At 37.4% G+C, this 19,428-nt stretch overlaps 3 protein-coding genes across 3 annotated transcripts; 1 reads left to right on the top strand and 2 right to left on the bottom strand.

The window, feature by feature from the left end:
• Positions 1 to 465: 465 nt before the first annotated feature.
• pigx (phosphatidylinositol glycan anchor biosynthesis, class X) lies at positions 466 to 3,939 on the bottom strand. Its single transcript, XM_038268587.1, has 6 exons — positions 3,778 to 3,939; positions 3,435 to 3,519; positions 2,821 to 2,959; positions 2,522 to 2,729; positions 885 to 985; positions 466 to 775 (listed from the first exon to the last, which is right to left on the bottom strand). Exons 1-6 carry the CDS (start codon positions 3,839 to 3,841, stop codon positions 635 to 637), a joined length of 738 nt encoding a protein of 245 aa, XP_038124515.1. The 5' UTR covers positions 3,842 to 3,939; the 3' UTR covers positions 466 to 634.
• Positions 3,940 to 4,335: 396 nt separating this feature from the next.
• On the top strand, positions 4,336 to 8,446 carry cep19 (centrosomal protein 19). Its single transcript, XM_038268884.1, has 2 exons — positions 4,336 to 4,473; positions 7,974 to 8,446. The coding sequence occupies exons 1-2, from the start codon at positions 4,344 to 4,346 to the stop codon at positions 8,318 to 8,320; spliced, it is 477 nt and encodes a 158-aa protein (XP_038124812.1). The 5' UTR covers positions 4,336 to 4,343; the 3' UTR covers positions 8,321 to 8,446.
• A 6,165-nt stretch (positions 8,447 to 14,611) lies between these two features.
• Positions 14,612 to 19,421, bottom strand: ing5a (inhibitor of growth family, member 5a). Its single transcript, XM_038268572.1, has 8 exons — positions 19,308 to 19,421; positions 16,826 to 16,897; positions 16,497 to 16,663; positions 16,228 to 16,339; positions 16,042 to 16,138; positions 14,998 to 15,133; positions 14,839 to 14,900; positions 14,612 to 14,734 (listed from the first exon to the last, which is right to left on the bottom strand). The coding sequence occupies exons 1-8, from the start codon at positions 19,342 to 19,344 to the stop codon at positions 14,695 to 14,697; spliced, it is 723 nt and encodes a 240-aa protein (XP_038124500.1). The 5' UTR covers positions 19,345 to 19,421; the 3' UTR covers positions 14,612 to 14,694.
• Between the last annotated feature and the right edge of the window lie 7 nt (positions 19,422 to 19,428).

Genomic DNA, 19,428 nt, shown 5'->3' with positions numbered 1-19,428 from the left:
ATAAAAAATAGAATGTTTTTACATTGTAAAGTCATAGGGAAGCAGAACGTAGCGGAACATCTCTGATGTTGCTGCTATTTTCAAATGTCCATAGATTTATTTGGTTATTGTTTATCTTTTAAATCGTCACTATTATGTTATTCTTATACATTTTTCTAAGGTCCACATTTGTGTGACCATTTTTTCTATAATCGTTTTGCTGCTATAAACACCATAATTTCCCCACTGTGGGACAATAAAGGGATTTTCTATTCTATTCTAATGTGCTCTATCCAAAACGCCTCAAGTGGAAAAGTTTGAGTTACATCGTGTTTAATTTCTTAAAAAGCCTTCTTTAAAGAATGTTTGGCTCTCCGATTGTTCATCATCAATTAATCAAAAAATATTCAACAGGTTAATCGTTAGGTGCAGCCCTACCCGATATGAAAAAAAATAAAAAATAATCAGAAAAAAATACCAAAAAAATAACACTATTTAAGCTCCTTGGAGCAAATTTAATGTTAGAACTTAGTATGCTTCACACCTTGCATAGCTCTGTGTTTTGTTTACAGCAAACAATGATTCTTGTCCCAGACACCTTTCTTTATTTTTACATTATAACCTGATGCACACAAGTTTTGTTGACAGTTTCAGCTTAAATGATTCGATGTTTTAAAATGTATTTAGACAACGCCACAGAGCAGATCCCAGTGACTAGAAGAGTCCCGCTGCATACGAGCTTCGTCGCTGACCCGTCACCAACTGGTAACATCATACTGATGATGCTGCTGCCCTCCTAAAGGAAAGAAGACATTTTTTTAATTATTAAGGGAAAGAATAAGACAATCGGGTTCTTTGTTTTTCTTTTTAACCAAATTATTCATGGAGAGTATGTGAAAGATCACCTGCTGCTGAGATTTTTTAAACCATGAACATGTGCTGGAATTGCTGACAGTGCAGGGAGCATCTACTACAGGATAGGACTCAAATCTGTGAAGATCTGTGCCTGAAAGAAAGAAAATTACAAGGTTTGACTTCGATCTGCACTTTATTTTCCATTTTCCTACACAACACTGAAGCATGTGAAAATAAAATCTGATTTTTTTGTCATAAAAAAGATCCACCAATCAATTAGCCAGAGATTGAAATCCTTGAATTTCTATCAGTTTCCAGTCTACAAATGCATGTTCAACCTTTGATGCTAATTTTCTTAATTTTAAATCACATACAGGTCAGAGACATACGATCCCTTCATTTTCTTTTTCAATCAGGTAATATAATTAATTTCTCTGTCTGTCTTACAAAAATAAATTCATCTTGTAAAAAATAGAACTGGCCCGATAAGTAGACCGTTGAATCTTTTTTTAAGAATGGAAAACAAAGACTTCACCCCAAACAAGCAAGATGTGACTTTTAAGAAATGGGCTGAACAAGGTCTCACATCATACTGTACTTTTTTCACTCAAGGCATTTTGAGTGACTTTTAATCCCTAAAAGGACAGTTTGGATTAAAGGACAGGGATTTTTATAGATTCCTTCAAGTAAGACACCATATAAATAACTTAATCCCAAATGTCCAGCAAGTGTTTGATAATGAATTATTGAAAGTGTTTGTTTGTGCGTATGCAAAGAATTCTGGACTCAAAACCATTTCAAGGCTGTATAATGGATTACAGGAAACAAAATTGACAAACACAATGTATATCAAACAAAGGTGGGACAAAGAGACAAATAAGACTATTCCTGAACAAACATGGCTTAAATATAGTGAATTTCAGTGAAAGATATCAAACTCAACCTCATGGAGAACCTTTGCCTGGAAAAATCTCTGTAGGTACTTTATTACACCAGCCCAGAGTTCCCATCAGTCAGGCTCATCCAGCTGCTGGAGGAAATGTGGCTCAGAGGAAGCCAATCATTTTCACCTTTTTTGGGGTTGCCCAGTTGTAACTATATTCTGGCAAAAATTTGCACAGAACTAAGAGTTATATTTGGATCAAAAACTGATTTTAACTGGAAGGAACTTCTTTTCGGAATATCACACTCAATATAGACAAACACAAAAACCAAATATTTATTTGGAATATTGAGTGTAGCAGCCAGGAAAGCAATCACCAAGAAATGGCTAAAACCAGGCAGCCCATCCATCGAGGACTGGTATGGTATCATCTACAAAACATTCATAATGGAAAGAATTACTTTCTCCATCAGGTTACAGAAATCAAAATTTGAAGACAATTGGAATTTATGGAAAACGTACATTTCTTCAAGGTGCCCTTCCTTTATCTAATTGATTCAATTTTCAATTATTTTTGAAACTTTGTCTATTTAATTTCAAACAACCCTCTTTACTCTTGACAAAAATGAAAGAACACCTCAGGTTCTATGTTTGTACCTATGTTCGATGGGCGAGCTGTACTGAATAGAAAAACAGATTGTACAAAAGGAAAAAAAAATGTTTTTGTTGTAATATGTGGTATTTCAATAAAGAGAATAATAAAAAAGAAAAAAAAAGAATGGAAAACAAACATGAATTGTTTACATTTTTTAGTCCGTAGCAGCAGCTCAGGAGGTTCAAAGTGAACGGATGTGAATGTTTCTCCAGCAAAAGACGACTCATGGTAGCGCCCGTGGACTGGAATTTTGAATTTTAGGATATTGGGAAGTAGTGTGGTGGGAAACATATAGGTAGAAAATCCTGAAGTCTTGTGAGCCGGAAGTTCTAGATCAATGGCTGAATCTAACAATATCTGAAAGAAATAAGACCAAATACAGTTATTAACACGTTAACATGCACTTATAAAGGATATATAAACGGCATCATGTTTGTCGTCTTGTTACCTCCCAGTTACTGTGATCACTTAGCGATGCCAACTGATATGGATCTACGAAGACGCCTCTTGGCCATCTGTGAAGCAGCAAAACACTGGCACCACTGCTTAGTGCCTCTGGTCTGACATCAACAGTGGTGGTCACCTCCCTAAAACACAATGGAAATTAGTTTATATATATATATATATATATATATATATATATATATATATATATATATATATATATATATATATATATATATATATATAAGCAGATCCTTTCATTGTGGTTAGTTAAAAAGGTTTCTGAGGGTCGGACATATTTGTCATCCCTTAGATCCATAACTGGACTGAGATCTTGGCAACTTTGACTTCATGTGCCTTTCTTTCAAAACTGACAAATTCAGCTTCAGCAACTTGATCTACAGCTGAGGAGCTCCTCTAACCCAGGTATCTATCTGTTGCTTTGTCAAACTAACGCAAACCTCTATGCCAGCCTGTCCTACCTGGTTCCATCATGTCAACATGGGAGACAAACTGTTCGCTTGTTGCCTGCTGCATGTCACCACCTAACGGGTCATTATGGGGAGATAATAACTGTTATTCACTTCATCACATCATGATTGTTGGAGAGCCTCATACCTGTGGAAGCCTTTCTTGCTGACTTCCAGGGACACAGAGGAGGAGTGAAGCCACTTTATGAGCAGAGCACATTGGTCCTGATCATCTGCAAAAGCAAACATGAACACTTTAAAGATAAAAAAGATCAGAAAAAAGTCAGCATACAGTAATTTTTTTTCTTGTTTACTTTGTAGTTATTTTGCAGCTCTTGGCTTAAATTGTTTATAAAATGTCTCATGTTTAAATCTATTTGGGTGTAAAGAGAGATACATTTCTTTTTTTATTATTTATTTTGCTTTACAGTCAATTTGACACTATTTAAATATATATATTCTATGCATTCACATCAATCTGTATTACTTACCCTCTCTGTCCAAACAATAACATTTAGATAAACAAATCAACACAAAAAACAGTTCAAAGTACATCACAGTCTTTAAAGTTGACGCTTTTGTGTATTTTAACAGTATTTCGCATACTGCTGCTATGTTAGATTTTGTAATGGAACTGTTTACGGAAGAGGATTTGGTAGGACCAATTTGTAGTTTTTATAGAGGCCTTAAATCTGCCTGACTATAAATCAAATCTCTCAACAAATTGAAGTCGCTCTGAAGTCGTAATACCAGAATTCTAAAAGAAAAATCTATTAGAATTGAACTAAAGTTCATAAATGTACTTTTATAAATAAGAAGCGTTGGTTTATTTGACTGTTTTTATTTAATTTTAGATAGGCTCTGCTGAAAACTGCTCGTAAGGGATAAATCGTAACGCCCCTGAAAGGTCCTGTGTTTATTTTAGTTTTTAAATGTGTGTTTTTGTGTTGAGTTTGGTGAGAAATATTATCGCTATGATGAATTAAGATTTTTTTTTAACTTTTAAGCTCCAGCAGGAGAACATATTTAACCACCTTCTCCAGAAAACGTAAAGAAAATGGGTTTAGAGGCCAAACGCTGCGGAGTTGTGTTCAGTCCTCCTTCAATACTGCTTATTTATGTCCAAACGGAAACCAAAAAGATCAGGAAAAGATCCATACCGGTGCGAGATTTCTCTAAATATTCTGGTAAGACTATTTTAAACAATCATGTCAAATGTTTTACCCGATTGGTTAGAATTATATATAAAAAAATAGTCACTGGAATTCAACTATGATATAAAATCATCTATAAATTTCAACAATAGTTACATTTTGAAATGTACCTACTGTATATATCCAACATATACTTATTACCAGGGGCGGATTTAGGAAATGTGGGGCCCTAGGCAAAGACAGGCAGGGGCCCCTCTGAATGGAGAAGACATCAAACAGACCCATTCTCCAGATATAGAAATGTTAATAGAATAGACATCCATTCTCTGTTCTAGGTTGTGTCCCTCTCTTCTTGTCCCTTTTCTTCTTGTTTTCCTCTCTATGTTTTGTACTCAGCTGACTTTTCATGCTGTCTCTAAAGGAATGAAAGATTTTTTCCAAGCACTAAGCTCACTTAGCTGATTGCTCCTTCCTGTGTTTCCAAAAAGGCCAAAGTAAATAACCCAGTCCTTCTTTTCACTGTAGACAAGCCATGATCTGCTTATCTGTTCTCCATTTTTCATTTGGATGAAATAATAGCTGCATGAATCATGACAGCAGACAAGATACAGGTGCTGGTCATAAAATTAGAATATCATGAAAAAGTAGATTGATTTCAGTAATTCCATTTAAAAAGTGAAACTTGTATATTATATTCATACATTACATACAAACTCATATATTTCAGATGTTTATTTTGTTTAATTTTGATGATTACAAATGACAACAAATGAAAATCTCAAATTCATCATATCAGAAAATTAGAATATTGTGAAAAGGTTCAAAATTGATGGCCCCTGGTGCCACACTCTAATCAGCTAATTAACTCAAACCACCTGCAAAAGCCTTTAAATGGTCTTTCAGTCTAGTTCTATAGGCTACACAATCATGGGGAAGACTGCTGACTTGACAGTTGTCCAAAAGACGACCATCGACACCTTGCACAAGGAGGGCAAGACACAAAAGGTCATCGCTAAAGAGGCTGGCTGTTCACAGAGCTCAGTGTCCAAGCACATTAATAGAGAGGCGAAGGGAAGGAAAAGATGTGGTCGAAAAAAGTGTACAAGCAAGAGAGATAACCGCACCCTGGAGAGGATTGTGAAACAAAACCCCTTCAAAAATGTGGGGGAGATTCACAAAGAGTGGACTGCAGCTGGAGTGAGTGCTTCAAGAACCACCACACACAGACGTATGAAAGACATGGGTTTCTGCTGTCGCATTCCTTGTGTCAAGCCACTCTTGAACCACAGACAGCGTCAGAAGCGTCTTGCCTGGGCTAAAGAGAAACAGGACTGGACTGCTGGTGAGTGGTCCAAAGTCATGTTCTCTGATGAAAGTAAATTTTGCATTTCCTTTGGAAATCAAGGTCCCAGAGTCTGGAGGAAAAGAAGAGAGGCACTTCATCCACGTTGCTTGAAGTCCAGTGTAAAGTTTCCACAGTCAGTGATGGTTTGGGGTGCCATGTCATCTGCTGGTGTTGGTCCATTGTGTTTTCTGAGGTCCAGGGTCAACGCAGCCACATACCAGGAAGTTCTAGAGCACTTCATGCTTCCTGCAGCTGACCAACTTTTTGGAGATGCAGATTTCATTTTCCAACAGGACTTGGCACCTGCACACAGTGCCAAAGCTACCAGTACCTGGTTGAAGGACCATGGTATCCCTGTTCTTAATTGGCCAGCAAACTCTCCTGACCTTAACCCCATAGAAAATCTATGGGGTATTGTGAAGAAGAAGATGCAATACACCAGACCCAACAATTCAGAAGAGCTAAAAGCCACTATTAGAGCAACCTGGGCTATCATAACACCTGAGCAGTGCCACAGACTGATCGACTCCATGCCACGCCGCATTGCTGCAGTAATACAGGCCAAAGGAGGCCCAACTAAATACTGAGTGCTGTACATGCTCATACTTTTCATGTTCATACTTTTCAGTTGGCCAACATTTCTATAAATCCTTTGTTTTTATTGGTCTTCAGTAATATTCTAATTTTCTGATATGATGAATTTGAGATTTTCATTTGTTGTCATTTGTAATCATCAAAATTAAACAAAATAAACATCTGAAATATATGAGTTTGTATGTAATGTATGAATATAATATACAAGTTTCACTTTTTAAATGGAATTACTGAAATCAATCTACTTTTTCATGATATTCTAATTTTATGACCAGCACCTGTAGAGGAGAGCAGGAGGCGGGGTTACCAATCTACTCGCTCTGGAGAGCAGAGTTCGCTGCTTTTAGATGTTGTCTCCAAAGTCTCCAGTAGCGGAAAAAAGTCTCTAGATTTGGCGCTAGGAGCTTTTTAGAAATCAAAGTGCTAGAGGGGTCTGAAAAGTGGCTAAATATAGCGACTAAAGCGCTAAGTTGGCAACACTGCTCTTTGCATGGTTTGTTTTCAAATGGGGGCTGAGACCTACCTGTGGCAAGCCGGGCGATGGGAAAGAAGGAGAAGACGATGAGAAAAAGAGAGCAGAGAAAGTGTGGACTGCTGGAAGAACTGCGGTGAACTGGTGAAAGAAAAGTGAAATGGCGTGCTCAAAGATGACCCTGCACATTTAGAGGATGTTTGGCTCAACCTGCTGCTGTGAAGCAGGATTCTCCACCATGAACAGAATCAACAATCAATCTGGATCCAGGCTCAGAATGAGCTCCTTGATATGTGCTTGAGAATGGCTTAGTCTCCGGTTAAACCCAGGTTTAAAGCCTTGCAGGGCAGCCTAAAGCCCACTGCCAACATTAAGACAGAAAAAAGAAAGAAAATAACAAACCATCAGTTCAGGGGTTTGAGAAAATATAGGAATCAGGAAATTATCTATAAACCAAACAAAAAAAAAAAATTCTTGTTCCCTAATTCAAAAAACACTTGGTGTTAAATTCTGTTTAAAATTACAGATTATAATTAAAAATGTCTCCAGACCTTTGCTGGTTGATGATATTCTTTATTCGGACCCCGCTGATTTTTTTATTGGTTACCCCTGGTTTAAGCTTTCTGATGGCATTTTAGCGAATAATTAATGTTCACAAATAAGGAATTATTAACATGTATTTATGTATTATTGTATTTATGTATTATTATGTATTATCATACATGTAAACAGAGTTTCATGGGGCCCTAGGCAATTGCCTAATGGTAAATCCCCCCTTCTTATTACTAATGGGTATATTTTTGAAATATGTCTCTAATTTACTTTTCTATGTACTGAAACTTTACTTTTATCTTTGTAAAATAGGGGATTCCAGTACAGTGCAAAGGGCTTTTCAGCTTCATTATTTTGTAGAAGAAGACTATCCTCACAGTATGATGCTGCTATTGCCATGTTTCATCCTGGTTATGGCATTTAGAAGTTATTTACTATTTTGTGTTGTTCTGCCACAGTAAAATGCAATAAAGTTTTTGGTTTTGACAAAATATAAAAAAAGAAGAGGTATGCTTATTTTTTATTTTTTCTCCCTGGAACTCATATCTTGTGATGGTGTCTATTTTTCAGACTGCAGCATGGCGGCTGAAAGATTGAAAAACCAGCCAAGGCACCGCGAGTATCTGGATCAAGTACCTCAAAGTCAGTTGGAGAAACTCCTGATGATCCTGCGAGATCACATGCGCGGTCTGAGCCTGGAGGAAAGTCTTGCTTCGTTCCAACTGGACCCAGAGGAAGATCTGAACAAGCTAGATGACGAGGAGTTAGCGCGCAAAAAGGGTCAGATGGACACACTGTTTGAGAGGAACCGCAAGTGGAAAGATGACCCGGACTTTGTGTATAACCTGGAGGTGGAGTTTGACAAACCCAGTCAGGAAAAGTGCAGCTGGGACGAAGAATCGGATGATGAATTTTAAAAACTCTTTAAGAATTTAGTTCAAAAATCCACAGAAAAAACCCAAAAACAAGACTCTTCCAAAGCTTGTACCAGAAGCTTTATTGTGTTAACTCTAAACTCAATAAAGAAGCTTTTCCTCCACTTAGAGCCTCAGACGAACTTTACTGTTGTTTTATAAATGAAATGAAAGTCATTTTGATTTGTACAGCTCTCATGAGATTTCCATTTCTTTAAGTGCTGCAATGATTATGAAGTCAGAAAGGGGTCAAAATGTTTGTAAATTTATAAATCTTAGTAAAATATGAAAGTTAAAAATAAAGTATAAGGTGATATTTTACCTTATCTGAGAAATTAAAACAGGAAACATAAATTAATAAGAATTGAATCTAAATTCTTCCCCTCAGCTTGAAATTTATTTTCTTTATTGCAGTTTTAGATTTTCTGTTTCAAATCCCTCTTCAGTTTCAATTTTTTTTGTTTGTTTCAAATTCCCTTTTCAGTTTCAGGAATTTTTTTACACTTTCAATTAAGATGTTTTCTCATTCAGATTTTGACCCCAATCTTGAAACGTGATTGAAAGCTTGCAGCGGCGCTGGAGAGATGTCCCGTTCCATGTTGCCTTCATGGACTGTGGGAATTCCAACATTCTCTGTAGATTTTGGGAAAATCCTGTGAAAACACTGGATAAATAGTTAAATGCAACATGGAACAGGACATTTTGCAAACTGTCAATCACGTTTCCCCGCCCACTCCTGTCAGATTAGGGTCAAAATCTGAAGGTGAAAAAAACTGACAATGTAAAATGCAAAAAAAAAAATTTAAAAAGATCTCAAAGCTGAAAAAGTGAATTTGAAACTAAAAAAATAGAAACTGAAAGAAATGGATTTGAATCTGAAAATATAAAATCTAAAACTGCAATAAAGAAAAAAAAAGAAAAAGTAATTAATATACTAAACTCAATTTAGATTAAATTATTAAAACAAAATTTGTTTGCTTTTTAAGATTACCTTACATTGTTAGGTAAAAATTTCACATTAAATATCAACTTCTATTTTTCTGTTTTAACTAAGATTCAGAAGTTTACAAACATTTTGACCCCTTTTTGATTCCATAATTGATCAAATGTAAACATTGTGGGAGAATAAAAACGCAGGACACAGAGCGCGCCCAGGGCTGTAAGAGGTCTGGACTGGTAGTGGATCCTGTTACGTCTACTAAGGGTAATATTTTTTTTTTCCACAAACTACTAAGGTTAAAAAAAGGCTTATTTACAGTCATTGTTGCCATAAAATGCTCCTCCAGCTCAGACAATTCAGCTCAGTTATAATGAAACTGATTGATTGATTGATTGATTGATTGATTGATTGATTGATTGATTGATTGATTGATTGACTTTATTAATGTCACAGTGGAGAAATGCAGAAGGTGCCTAAGGAAGAAGGTGGTGGATGGGATATATACAGTAAATACAATGCATCCACATATGACAGCTATTATGCATGATCTGAGTTCACTATAAAGTTCACTATATAGTCCTCGCTCTATACAGTGATGGAGGGATTTAGGGGTTAGGGCGGACAGTAAGCTTATATGAGCCATGAGAACAGCAACTATTAAACAGAGCTTGCAGGAGGAGAAATGGGCTTGTTCACGCTCTCGCATGCGTTTCATAGGTGCTCCCCCTCAGGAGCGGGTACAGGGTTGTGCATGGGCATTTGTTTTAAGTGGAGAGGGAAGGTCTTTTAAAAAAATTTGCGAAAATCCTTTACTACCTTTACCTTTAACAAAGAAATCTTTCCCCAAACTCAATTATTTCTTAAGACGATCCCAAGAGTTCAAAACCAGAACACATGTGGGATGAGCTGAAGAGAAAAGAGCACAATAAAAGACCAAATTATAAGGATGATTTAGAGAGAAATGATGAGATAGATGGAAAAAAGGTCCTAAATGCATAAACTCAGTGAAATGTTAAGGGACAAAACTCACACAAATGCTTTTTATTGAATATTTGGATTTATTTGTTATATCAGAGGGTGTTAACATGGGTATTTATATAGATGGATGTTTATATTTATATATATATATATAGTTATTGCACTGCGTGTCAGATATAGAGAAACAGGTTATTGCACATTTACCGGTCGATCTACGTTCCTACTCTCATCTGTGGTCATGAGCTTTGGGTCTAATGACTGAAAGAATTAGGTCCCTGATCCAAGCGGCTGAAATGAGTTTTCTCCATAGTGTGTGTGGGCTCTCGCTTAGAGATAGGGGGAGGAGCTAAACCATCCAGGGAGGACTCAGAGTAGAGCCGCTGCTCCTCCACATGGAGAGGAGCCAGCTGAGGTGGCTCGGGCATCTGGTTAGGATGCCTACTGGACGCCTCCCTGGTGAGATGTTCCAGGAACGTCCCACTGGGAGGAGACCCAGGGGGAGACCCAGGACACGCTGGAGAGACTATGTTTCTCAGCTGGACTGGGAGTGCCTTGGGATTTCCCTGGAGGAGCTGGACCAAGAGGCTGGAGAGAGGGACGTCTGAACCTCCCTACTGAAGCTGCTACCACTGCGACCCGACCCCAGATAAGAGGAAGAAGATGGATGGATGGATGGTTGGTGGGTTATTGCACAGGGTATCAAATAGTAATTTCTCATTCTCCATTGCAGCAGTTATTGGGGTTGTAGCGTCTCATTGTAGAGTCTGGTTGCAGCAGGATGAATGACCTGCAGTAGCGCTCCTTTTTCCTAACAGGGTGTAAAAGCCTTTGACTAAAGGAGCTGCTCAGCTCCTCTCCAGTCTGCTGCAGAGGGTGGAAGGTGTTCTCCATGATGGATGGAAGCTTGGACAGCATCCTCCTCTCAGCCACTGAGTCCAGAGTGCAGCCTAGGACAGAAACGGCCTTTCTCACCAGCTTATTCAGTCTCTTTCTGTCCTGCTCTGCGCTGCCAGGGGCCCAGCAGACGACAGCGTAGAGGAGGGCTGATGCCACCCAGGGGCGGATTTAGGAAATTTGGGGCCCTAGGCAGACAGGCAGGGGGCCCCCTGAGAAGAAAACCCATAAAACAGACCCATTCTACAGATAGAGAAATGTTAATAGAATAGACATCCATTATTTGTTCTAGGTTTTGTCCCTCTCTTCTTGTCCCTTTTTCCTCTCTATTTATCAGCGTCCTGATGGAATTTAAGCCAAAGGATTTTTATCAAAAACATAATTAATGTGCACAAATAAGGAATAGTTGTATTAACCATACATGGAAACAGAGTTTTATGGGGCCCCCAGGAACTTGGGGCCCTAGGCAACTGCCTAGTGTTGCCTAATGGTAAATCCCCCCCTGATGCCACCACAGAGTCAGAGAAGGTTTGAAGCAGGGGCCTGATCACTTTGAAGGAGACGTAAATGGTGGTCTACCTTGGCATGCTGGCGAAGATTCTCAGTCATCCAGGTCATAGTCATTCCATAGTCATTAAAATCAATCCTCTGGACTTTGTTTCCAAGTTTGAAGACGTTTCTCTTCCATCCAGGAAGCTTTTTCAATCCAAAATGTCAGAAATAGCGTTTAGTTCCAGGTTTTATCCAGCAGCCCAACAAAGCCTGGTTTTAGTTTAGAAAACATGCAAATAGAAACGGATGAACGGGCCCCCCCCTTTGGAATGGGGGTCGTTTGGCTTCTTTGTTAGCCTGCAATGCCCCATACCTGTCTATGTCTCTGAAAGGGGGGTCGTTAGAGGGAATTGTTGACTGAATATGTGTTCCTATATGTTCCCAAGTAAAGGGGGTTGAGGTTACCTTGGCATCTTTAAATCTATTGGAGACTCAAGCCGTCAGAAACTGTTTATTCCGCTGGTTAGTTCTTCCACCTGACAAACACGCTGATAAACGTTTCAGTAAAAGCCCAGACAACACAGATGGTTTTCATAAAATCATTTAAATGGAAAAAAAACCCTGAGATATCTCATATCATCACACAGGCAAACCATGTAGGATTAATAATGAAAATTTATTTGTTATAAAATACAAGAATTTTACAAAATACATAGACTTTGGTTTTTATATTTGTGGTTTACACTTAAATGAGGGATATTCACAGTCAAATACGAAGGAAGCTAAAGTCCATTTAAATTAAATCAGAGTCGTCAGCACTTTAACATGATAAAATAGGTTTTAGGAACAATGCGTCTACAAAATAGTTTTTATACAAAATACATTTTTCTTCCATGTCTGTTTTTATGTGAAGGATACATTTTTCCCTCATAGTCGTACAACTTAGGAAAGAAAACAACAGCCATTCAATAGTAGATTAACATTTATAAATCATGTCTTGAGTATTGTTTTAAATCTCTTCAGGGGCAACAATTTTATTCAAAGTGCTTAAAAAACCTCATTCAGGCGACAGAAGAAAACCGACCAGAAGAACTGCGATACATTCAAAGATGTCATAGGCTTGTGTTGAGTTTATATTTCTTCTTTGCCAGTTTGGTTGAAGCTGATTGTGACCCCGCACCCTTTTTTCCCCCACTTGCAGTCATTTATGCAGTTCTACTGTAATCTAGGACAGAGTATCAGGGCCAGGCTAGCAGTTTTTTTGTTTTTATTATGAGAATAAAGTCGTAACATTACGAGAATAAAGTCATTAAACATCAACCCGTTCCAGAAAGAAAGCTTGGAGCTCCGCCCAGCAGATGACGGCCGACCAGCTCCACCAATCAGCAACCAGAGTCCACTTTGACATACTGCCCAGTTTGATGCTGCTGCTAAAAGATTTCCTGATTCGTCAAACCGATGCTAAAGTAGAACTTCGCATGATGCTCCACATTCCGTCATAAAATACAACTTTATTCTCGTAATTTTATGACTATTCTTGTCGCAACTTTATTCTCGCAATGTTACTTTATTCCTGTAATTTTATCACTAATCTTGTTACGACTTTATTCTCGCAACGTTATGACTTCATTCTCGCAATGTTACGACTTTGTTCTCCTAATTATGACTATTCTTGTTATGACTTTATTCTCGTAATTTTTATTCTCGCAATGTTATGACTGTAGTCTCGCAGCGTTACTTCAGTCTCGCATTGTTACGACTTTAGTGTCGCAGTGTTATGACTTTATTCTTGCAATGTTACGACTTTATTCTCGTAATTATAGGACTATTCTTGTTATGACTTTATTCTCGCAATGTTACGACTTTATTCTCGTAATTATATGACTATTCTTGTTATGACTTTAGTCTTGCAATGTTACAACTTTATTCTCGCAATGTTACGGCTTTATTCTCGTAATTATGACTTTATTCTTGTAATGTTTATTCCCGCAATGTTACGACTTTAGTCTCGCAATGTTACGACTTTATTCTCGTAATGTTTATTCCCGCAATGTTACGACTTTATTCTCGCAATGTTACGGCTTTATTCTCACAATGTTACGGCTTTATTCTCGCAATTATATGACTTTATTCTTGTAATGTTTATTCCCGCAATGTTACGGCTTTATTCTTGCAATGTTACGGCTTTATTCTCGCAATTATTTGACTTTATTCTTGTAATGTTTATTCCCGCAATGTTACAACTTTATTCTCGCAATGTTACGGCTTTATTCTCGCAATTATATGACTTTATTCTTGTAATGTTTATTCCCGCAATGTTACGACTTTATTCTCGCAATGTTATGACTTTATTCTCGTAATTTTTAGTCTCGCAATGTTACGACTTTAGTCTCGCAATGTTACGACTTTAGTCTCGCAATGTTTATTCCCGCAATGTTACGACTTTATTCTCGCAATGTTACGACTTTATTCTCGCAATGTTACTAATTTATTATCGCCAATTTTACTTTATTCTCAAAATAAAAAAATCTCGAGCCTGGCCCTAATATTTCGTCGTAGTAAACCCTAAAGAGGTAGTAACAAATAAAAAAACAAAAAACAACTAAAACAATATAATTTTACCATCATTGTGTAGCTAAGGATATAGGTGTTTGATATATTTAATTTTCAGCAGGCTTTTATTTTATATAAAAAAAAAAGTTGTTTATAAAATTGACATTTCAAGTACGCTAAAAGCAACAATCTGGGATCTCTGACTTTATAGCGATGAGAGCATTTACATCTTCTTATTTAAAGGAAGGGACATTCTGATAAGACCCAGAACATACAGTAAATATATTTTAAAACAATTTGATTTAAAGCTACAAGACAAAGACAGATGTGCTCAAATTTAAAGAGGGAAGGGAACATCAGGAAGCTGGTTGTCACAAATATAGCTTTACACCAAATCTAAGGTTTTTAAGGAAAGCTGTATGAGCCACTTTTTTTTTACGGATTATTGCCGAAACAAATACATAAAAGACTATTTAGTGGCACCGACAACACGTAGTAGTTAAACATCTGAGAGGAAATCTCACTTCTTCTTCCTGTCCTGCGTGCATCTAGGACAGAACCTGTGAGATTGAGGGAGAGAAGAAGGAGAAATGTTTAGAGAGTGAAGTCGATTTAAGTCCTTGGCTAAATGTTCATCTGTTTTAGTTAACAGTACGACTCTTACCACTTTCCTTTCGGCTTTGTGGCGAGGTCGACGCAGGCAAAGTGAAACCACTCAATGGGACACTGAGAGAAGAAGAAAAATCATGTCAAGCTCCAGAAGGTTTCATCTGAACTTGTTAGGGAGAGAAAAATGAAAAATAAAATGAAGTTTAAAACCTACGTCAGGGTTATCACAGCCAATCATCTCTCCATATGAAACCTGATGACACAAGCAGTATGTAGGTTCATTGGGATCCACTGGCATGTCCAGAACGTCTGATGGTTGCATAGGCAGGAGAGCATCACTCAGGTCTGGACTAAAAAACAACAACATGGTGCATACAGGACCATTAAAAAACAAACTAAATCCTGTCAATCATGAGCTTTAAAGGAAAAGTCTGGTCATATTCAGAATTCAAGCTTCTGAAAGTTCTTTAAATATGAAATGATTCCAGCCTGTTCAATAAATGATCAGTGTTTTTAATTCCGAGTAATTTCCATGTGAACGTGTTTTACTGGAGGCATCCATGTTTGTCAAAGAACACTACTGCCACCTACTGGTTAGTGACGTCACGGTGCGGTATCGGCTGTTGATCAAGTCCCAGTGCTGTATCTGGTGTTTGTCACAACGCGCTATTATCCAAGTCATCTTGAAAACATTCTTCTTCCAAATGTTGGCTACATATTACGGGTTTTTTCTCTGGCCAGAAGTTCGATGGCAAATCCTCCCTCTTCAAGTTGGCGATCCAACGACCAACCCGTCCGTGGAGGATCAGGAATCGGAAAGGTGGAATAACTCTTTTTTTTCACTTTTACCCGATGTATTCCAGCATCCAGCTGCCATGCACGTGGGCATTGTCAGTTTCACTATAGCTCTGGTGAATTTCAATGGTGAAGTCCTCTGGAAATCTTCAATAATTGTTGTTGATTGCAGATGTGTCTAGTAGTTCCCATTGATTTAGCTTGGAAAGCGGGGAGAATGGCGCTAGGCTTACCGCACCGTGACGTCACTGCTGGAAGATGGCAGGAGGGAGGGGTTACTATATTTGGGCAAAAATGGCCGCTCCCAGACTCAGTGATCGTGATCAAAATCATTATTTTTTTACTGAAATACTGAAATTCCTTAAATCACATGGAACTTATTATTTTTAGGTATAAATAATAATCTATTGATTATTCCCTGCTGACCAGACTTTTCCTTTAATAATCCACCCTGCAAAGATACCTGCTCTTCTTCTTCTTCCTGGGAGAATCTTCATCAGAACCCTTCCTTCCTCGACCCCTGGATCCACGCTTATCTTTCTGGCCCCTAATATCGTTCTCTGGGGAAAAATAAAAACACATTTACTCATAAAAAAAAAACTTTCGATGCAGACTTGCACAGATAAAGCCTTATAGTTGCTCCACTTACTCTTCAGTCCCCTTCCTTCTGTACTTTCATAACCACTCAGCTCTAGTTTCTCCTTCAGCTCATTCTCGAACCGAGCCAGATCTGCATCAAGTCTGCGGATGTGTTTATCCACCTGCAGTAAAATAACAACAAAAAAAACACAAACCTTTCAATCAGAACAATTAAAGCTGGTCTTAGTTAGCATGACCGTTACCTTTGAATGATCTAGAAACGTTTACTGAAAGGAATTAAGATCTGACAGTTAAGCGGAATCCTGAGTTCAGACTGACCATTTCATATGTCTGCATTGCAAGCTGCACTTTGTCATCGCTGAATTCTTTGCACTTGCTGTAGGCGTTCTGGATCTTCTGCAGATGTTCCACTCTCTGCTCCGAGGCCAGGTTCTTCACATTTGCTATGTACTCCTCCGCCAGTTTGTTGATCTCTCCTTTCTTTTCTGCATATCGGATGATAGAGAGACGAGTAAACTCGCCGTTGCCACCACAGCTCCAAAGCTAATTAAGAAACTTTCATATTTCTATTTCAAAATATTGCAAAAAAGCTTGCCACTGCAAGTAGAAAATAGAAAAGTCGTGAAGTTATCAGTGAACATAATCACCTTCGGTTCTGTTGTCCAATTCCCGCATCAAAGTGAAGTTCCTCTGTAACTCGCATGGTAGATTTTCAATACCTAGAAAGGAGTAAAATGAAAATATGCACTTCTGGTTTATTTAACAAATACATATGATTCAAGTCCAGCATTAGGCTATTTTATTTGACATATTTGTTAATGAAATGAAAAAGAAAAAAATGGATGTCTACGATATAGCAGCAGTTAATAGAGCGAGCAACATCTAAACGTTATGGATCTCACCTTACTAGGCAGCTTTCCATGAACGTTATAATTAACATTAGAATGATGATGGGAATGCCTCTGGACTTAAAATGAACCCAACAATATATTCATCTTTTTCTCGTCACATCGTGAAAATTTTAAGAAAATCTTGTGTATCCGATCTCATAATTTCAGTTAATAACAGTGTTTTTTCTGATTGTATTTGGACAATTACAAGAATAAAGTCGTATCATTACGAGAATAAAGTGCTAATATTAAGAGAATAAATTATTTACATTACGAGAACAAAGTCGTAACATTACGAGAATAAATTCTTAACATCACGAGAATAAAGTCCTAACATTACGAGAATAAAGTCCTAACATCACGAGAATAAAGTCCTAACATCACGAGAATAAAGTCCTAACATTACGAGAATAAATTCTTAACATCACGGGAATAAAGTCGTAACATTACAAGAATAAATTCTTTACATTACGAGAATAAGGTCTTAACATTACGAGAATAAATTTTTAACATCACGAGAATAAAGTGCTAACATTACGAGAATAAAGTCCTAACATTACGAGAATAAAGTCCTAACATTACGAGAATAAAGTCCTAACATTACGAGAACAAAGTCTTAACATTACGAGAATAAATTCCTAACATTACGAGAATAAAGTCCTAACATTACGAGAATAAAGTCCTAACATTACGAGAATAAAGTCCTAACATTACGAGAACAAAGTCTTAACATTACGAGAATAAATTCTTATCATGAGAATAAAGTTGTAACATTACGAGCATAAATTCTAAACATCACGAGAATAAAGTCCTAACATTACGAGAATAAATTCTTAACATCACGAGAATAAAGTCCTAACATTACGAGAACAAAGTCTTAACATTACGAGAATAAATTCTTAACATCACAGGAATAAAGTCGTAACATTACAAGAATAAATTCTTTACATTGCAAGAACAAAGTCTTAACATTACGAGAATAAATTCTTAACATCACAGGAATAAAGTCGAAACATTACAAGAATAAATTCTTTACATTGCAAGAACAAAGTCTTAACATTACGAGAATAAATTCTTAACATCATGAGAACAAAGTCCTAACACTACGAGAATAAAGTCATAAACCACAACCCGTTTCAGAAAGAAAGCTTGGAGCTCCGCCCAGCAGATAAAAGCCGACCAGCTCCACCAATCAGCAACCAGAGTCCACTTTGACATCCTACCCAGTTTGATGCTGCTGCTAAAACATTTCCTGATTTATCAAACCGATGCTAAAGTAGAACTTCACATGATGCTTCACATTCCTCACTTTAGGAAAGACAGGGCTTCTCGTAAAAGTTGTCATAAAATACAACTTTATTCTTATAATATCACAACTTTATTCTAAAAATAGAAGAAAAACAAAATCTTCAGCCTGACCCTTATACTCTGTTGTACATAAAACTGTAAAATTAAAGTTGTGATAAGGCTTTTTTTTTAAAGATAAACCAAATTTGATCTGTTTTTCTAACACGTGGTGTATATATGGGATGTGGTCTCATTAACATGTCAGCCCGTTAGATGAGTCATAAGGACCATTTCTACACCTCTGCTGGATTCATTGAACCCAGAAAAATATTCTCTATGGATCCCAGAGAACTTAGATGCTCTGAGCACAGAGCTTTCCATCTTAAAGTGGATTTCCCTGTGAGGATGGGTGATCATGGTGAAGCCCCCCCCCCACCATGATCATGGTGATCATGGTGAAGCCCCCCCCCACCCTGCAGTGAGTGGAAACGCGGCTGTCTCCAACAGGTTGCACATGCATGGTGCAATATTTACTAAGACGTCCCCAAACTTAAAAAAAAACAACAACAAAAAAAAAAACATATTTATATATATAAATCTAAATCTAAAGAAAATGAATGTTTCTCTTAGATTTTAATCTTTAAGGACGTATTTATTAATTTACCAAAACAAAATGGCTGATGTTTTAAATTGTTTTCGTAATTCATATCACTTTCCAGGATCACTTCATTATTATTTTTTCTATCGGTAAAATGCACACGATAAAAAGGCACTTTAAGACACTTTATTTCCATTTGAGCGGCGCTACTCTGCTAGCAGGCGAGCTACTAGCTAACGAGCCTTTCCTGCCCAGCAATCATGTCCTTCGATAAATAAATAAATAAAACTAAACTTCAAACAAAGTTTTACGTGACAGTTCCATCACGACGAAGATCATTTTTAAAATACTCACTGTCAAGATAATGCTCCAAATAAATGGCCGTTGCCATTTTGAGATATCTATTTAGCTTCTGCGTACTCTCCTCGGCTTGCTAACTACTAGTACTAAGGAGCGCTTGTTTTAACTACCGGGC

Source organism: Cyprinodon tularosa, unplaced genomic scaffold (assembly GCF_016077235.1).
Source record: "Cyprinodon tularosa strain WSP-4 unplaced genomic scaffold, ASM1607723v1 ctg119, whole genome shotgun sequence".
NCBI lineage: Eukaryota > Metazoa > Chordata > Actinopteri > Cyprinodontiformes > Cyprinodontidae > Cyprinodon > Cyprinodon tularosa.
This window is presented reverse-complemented; position numbering and strand designations above follow the sequence as displayed.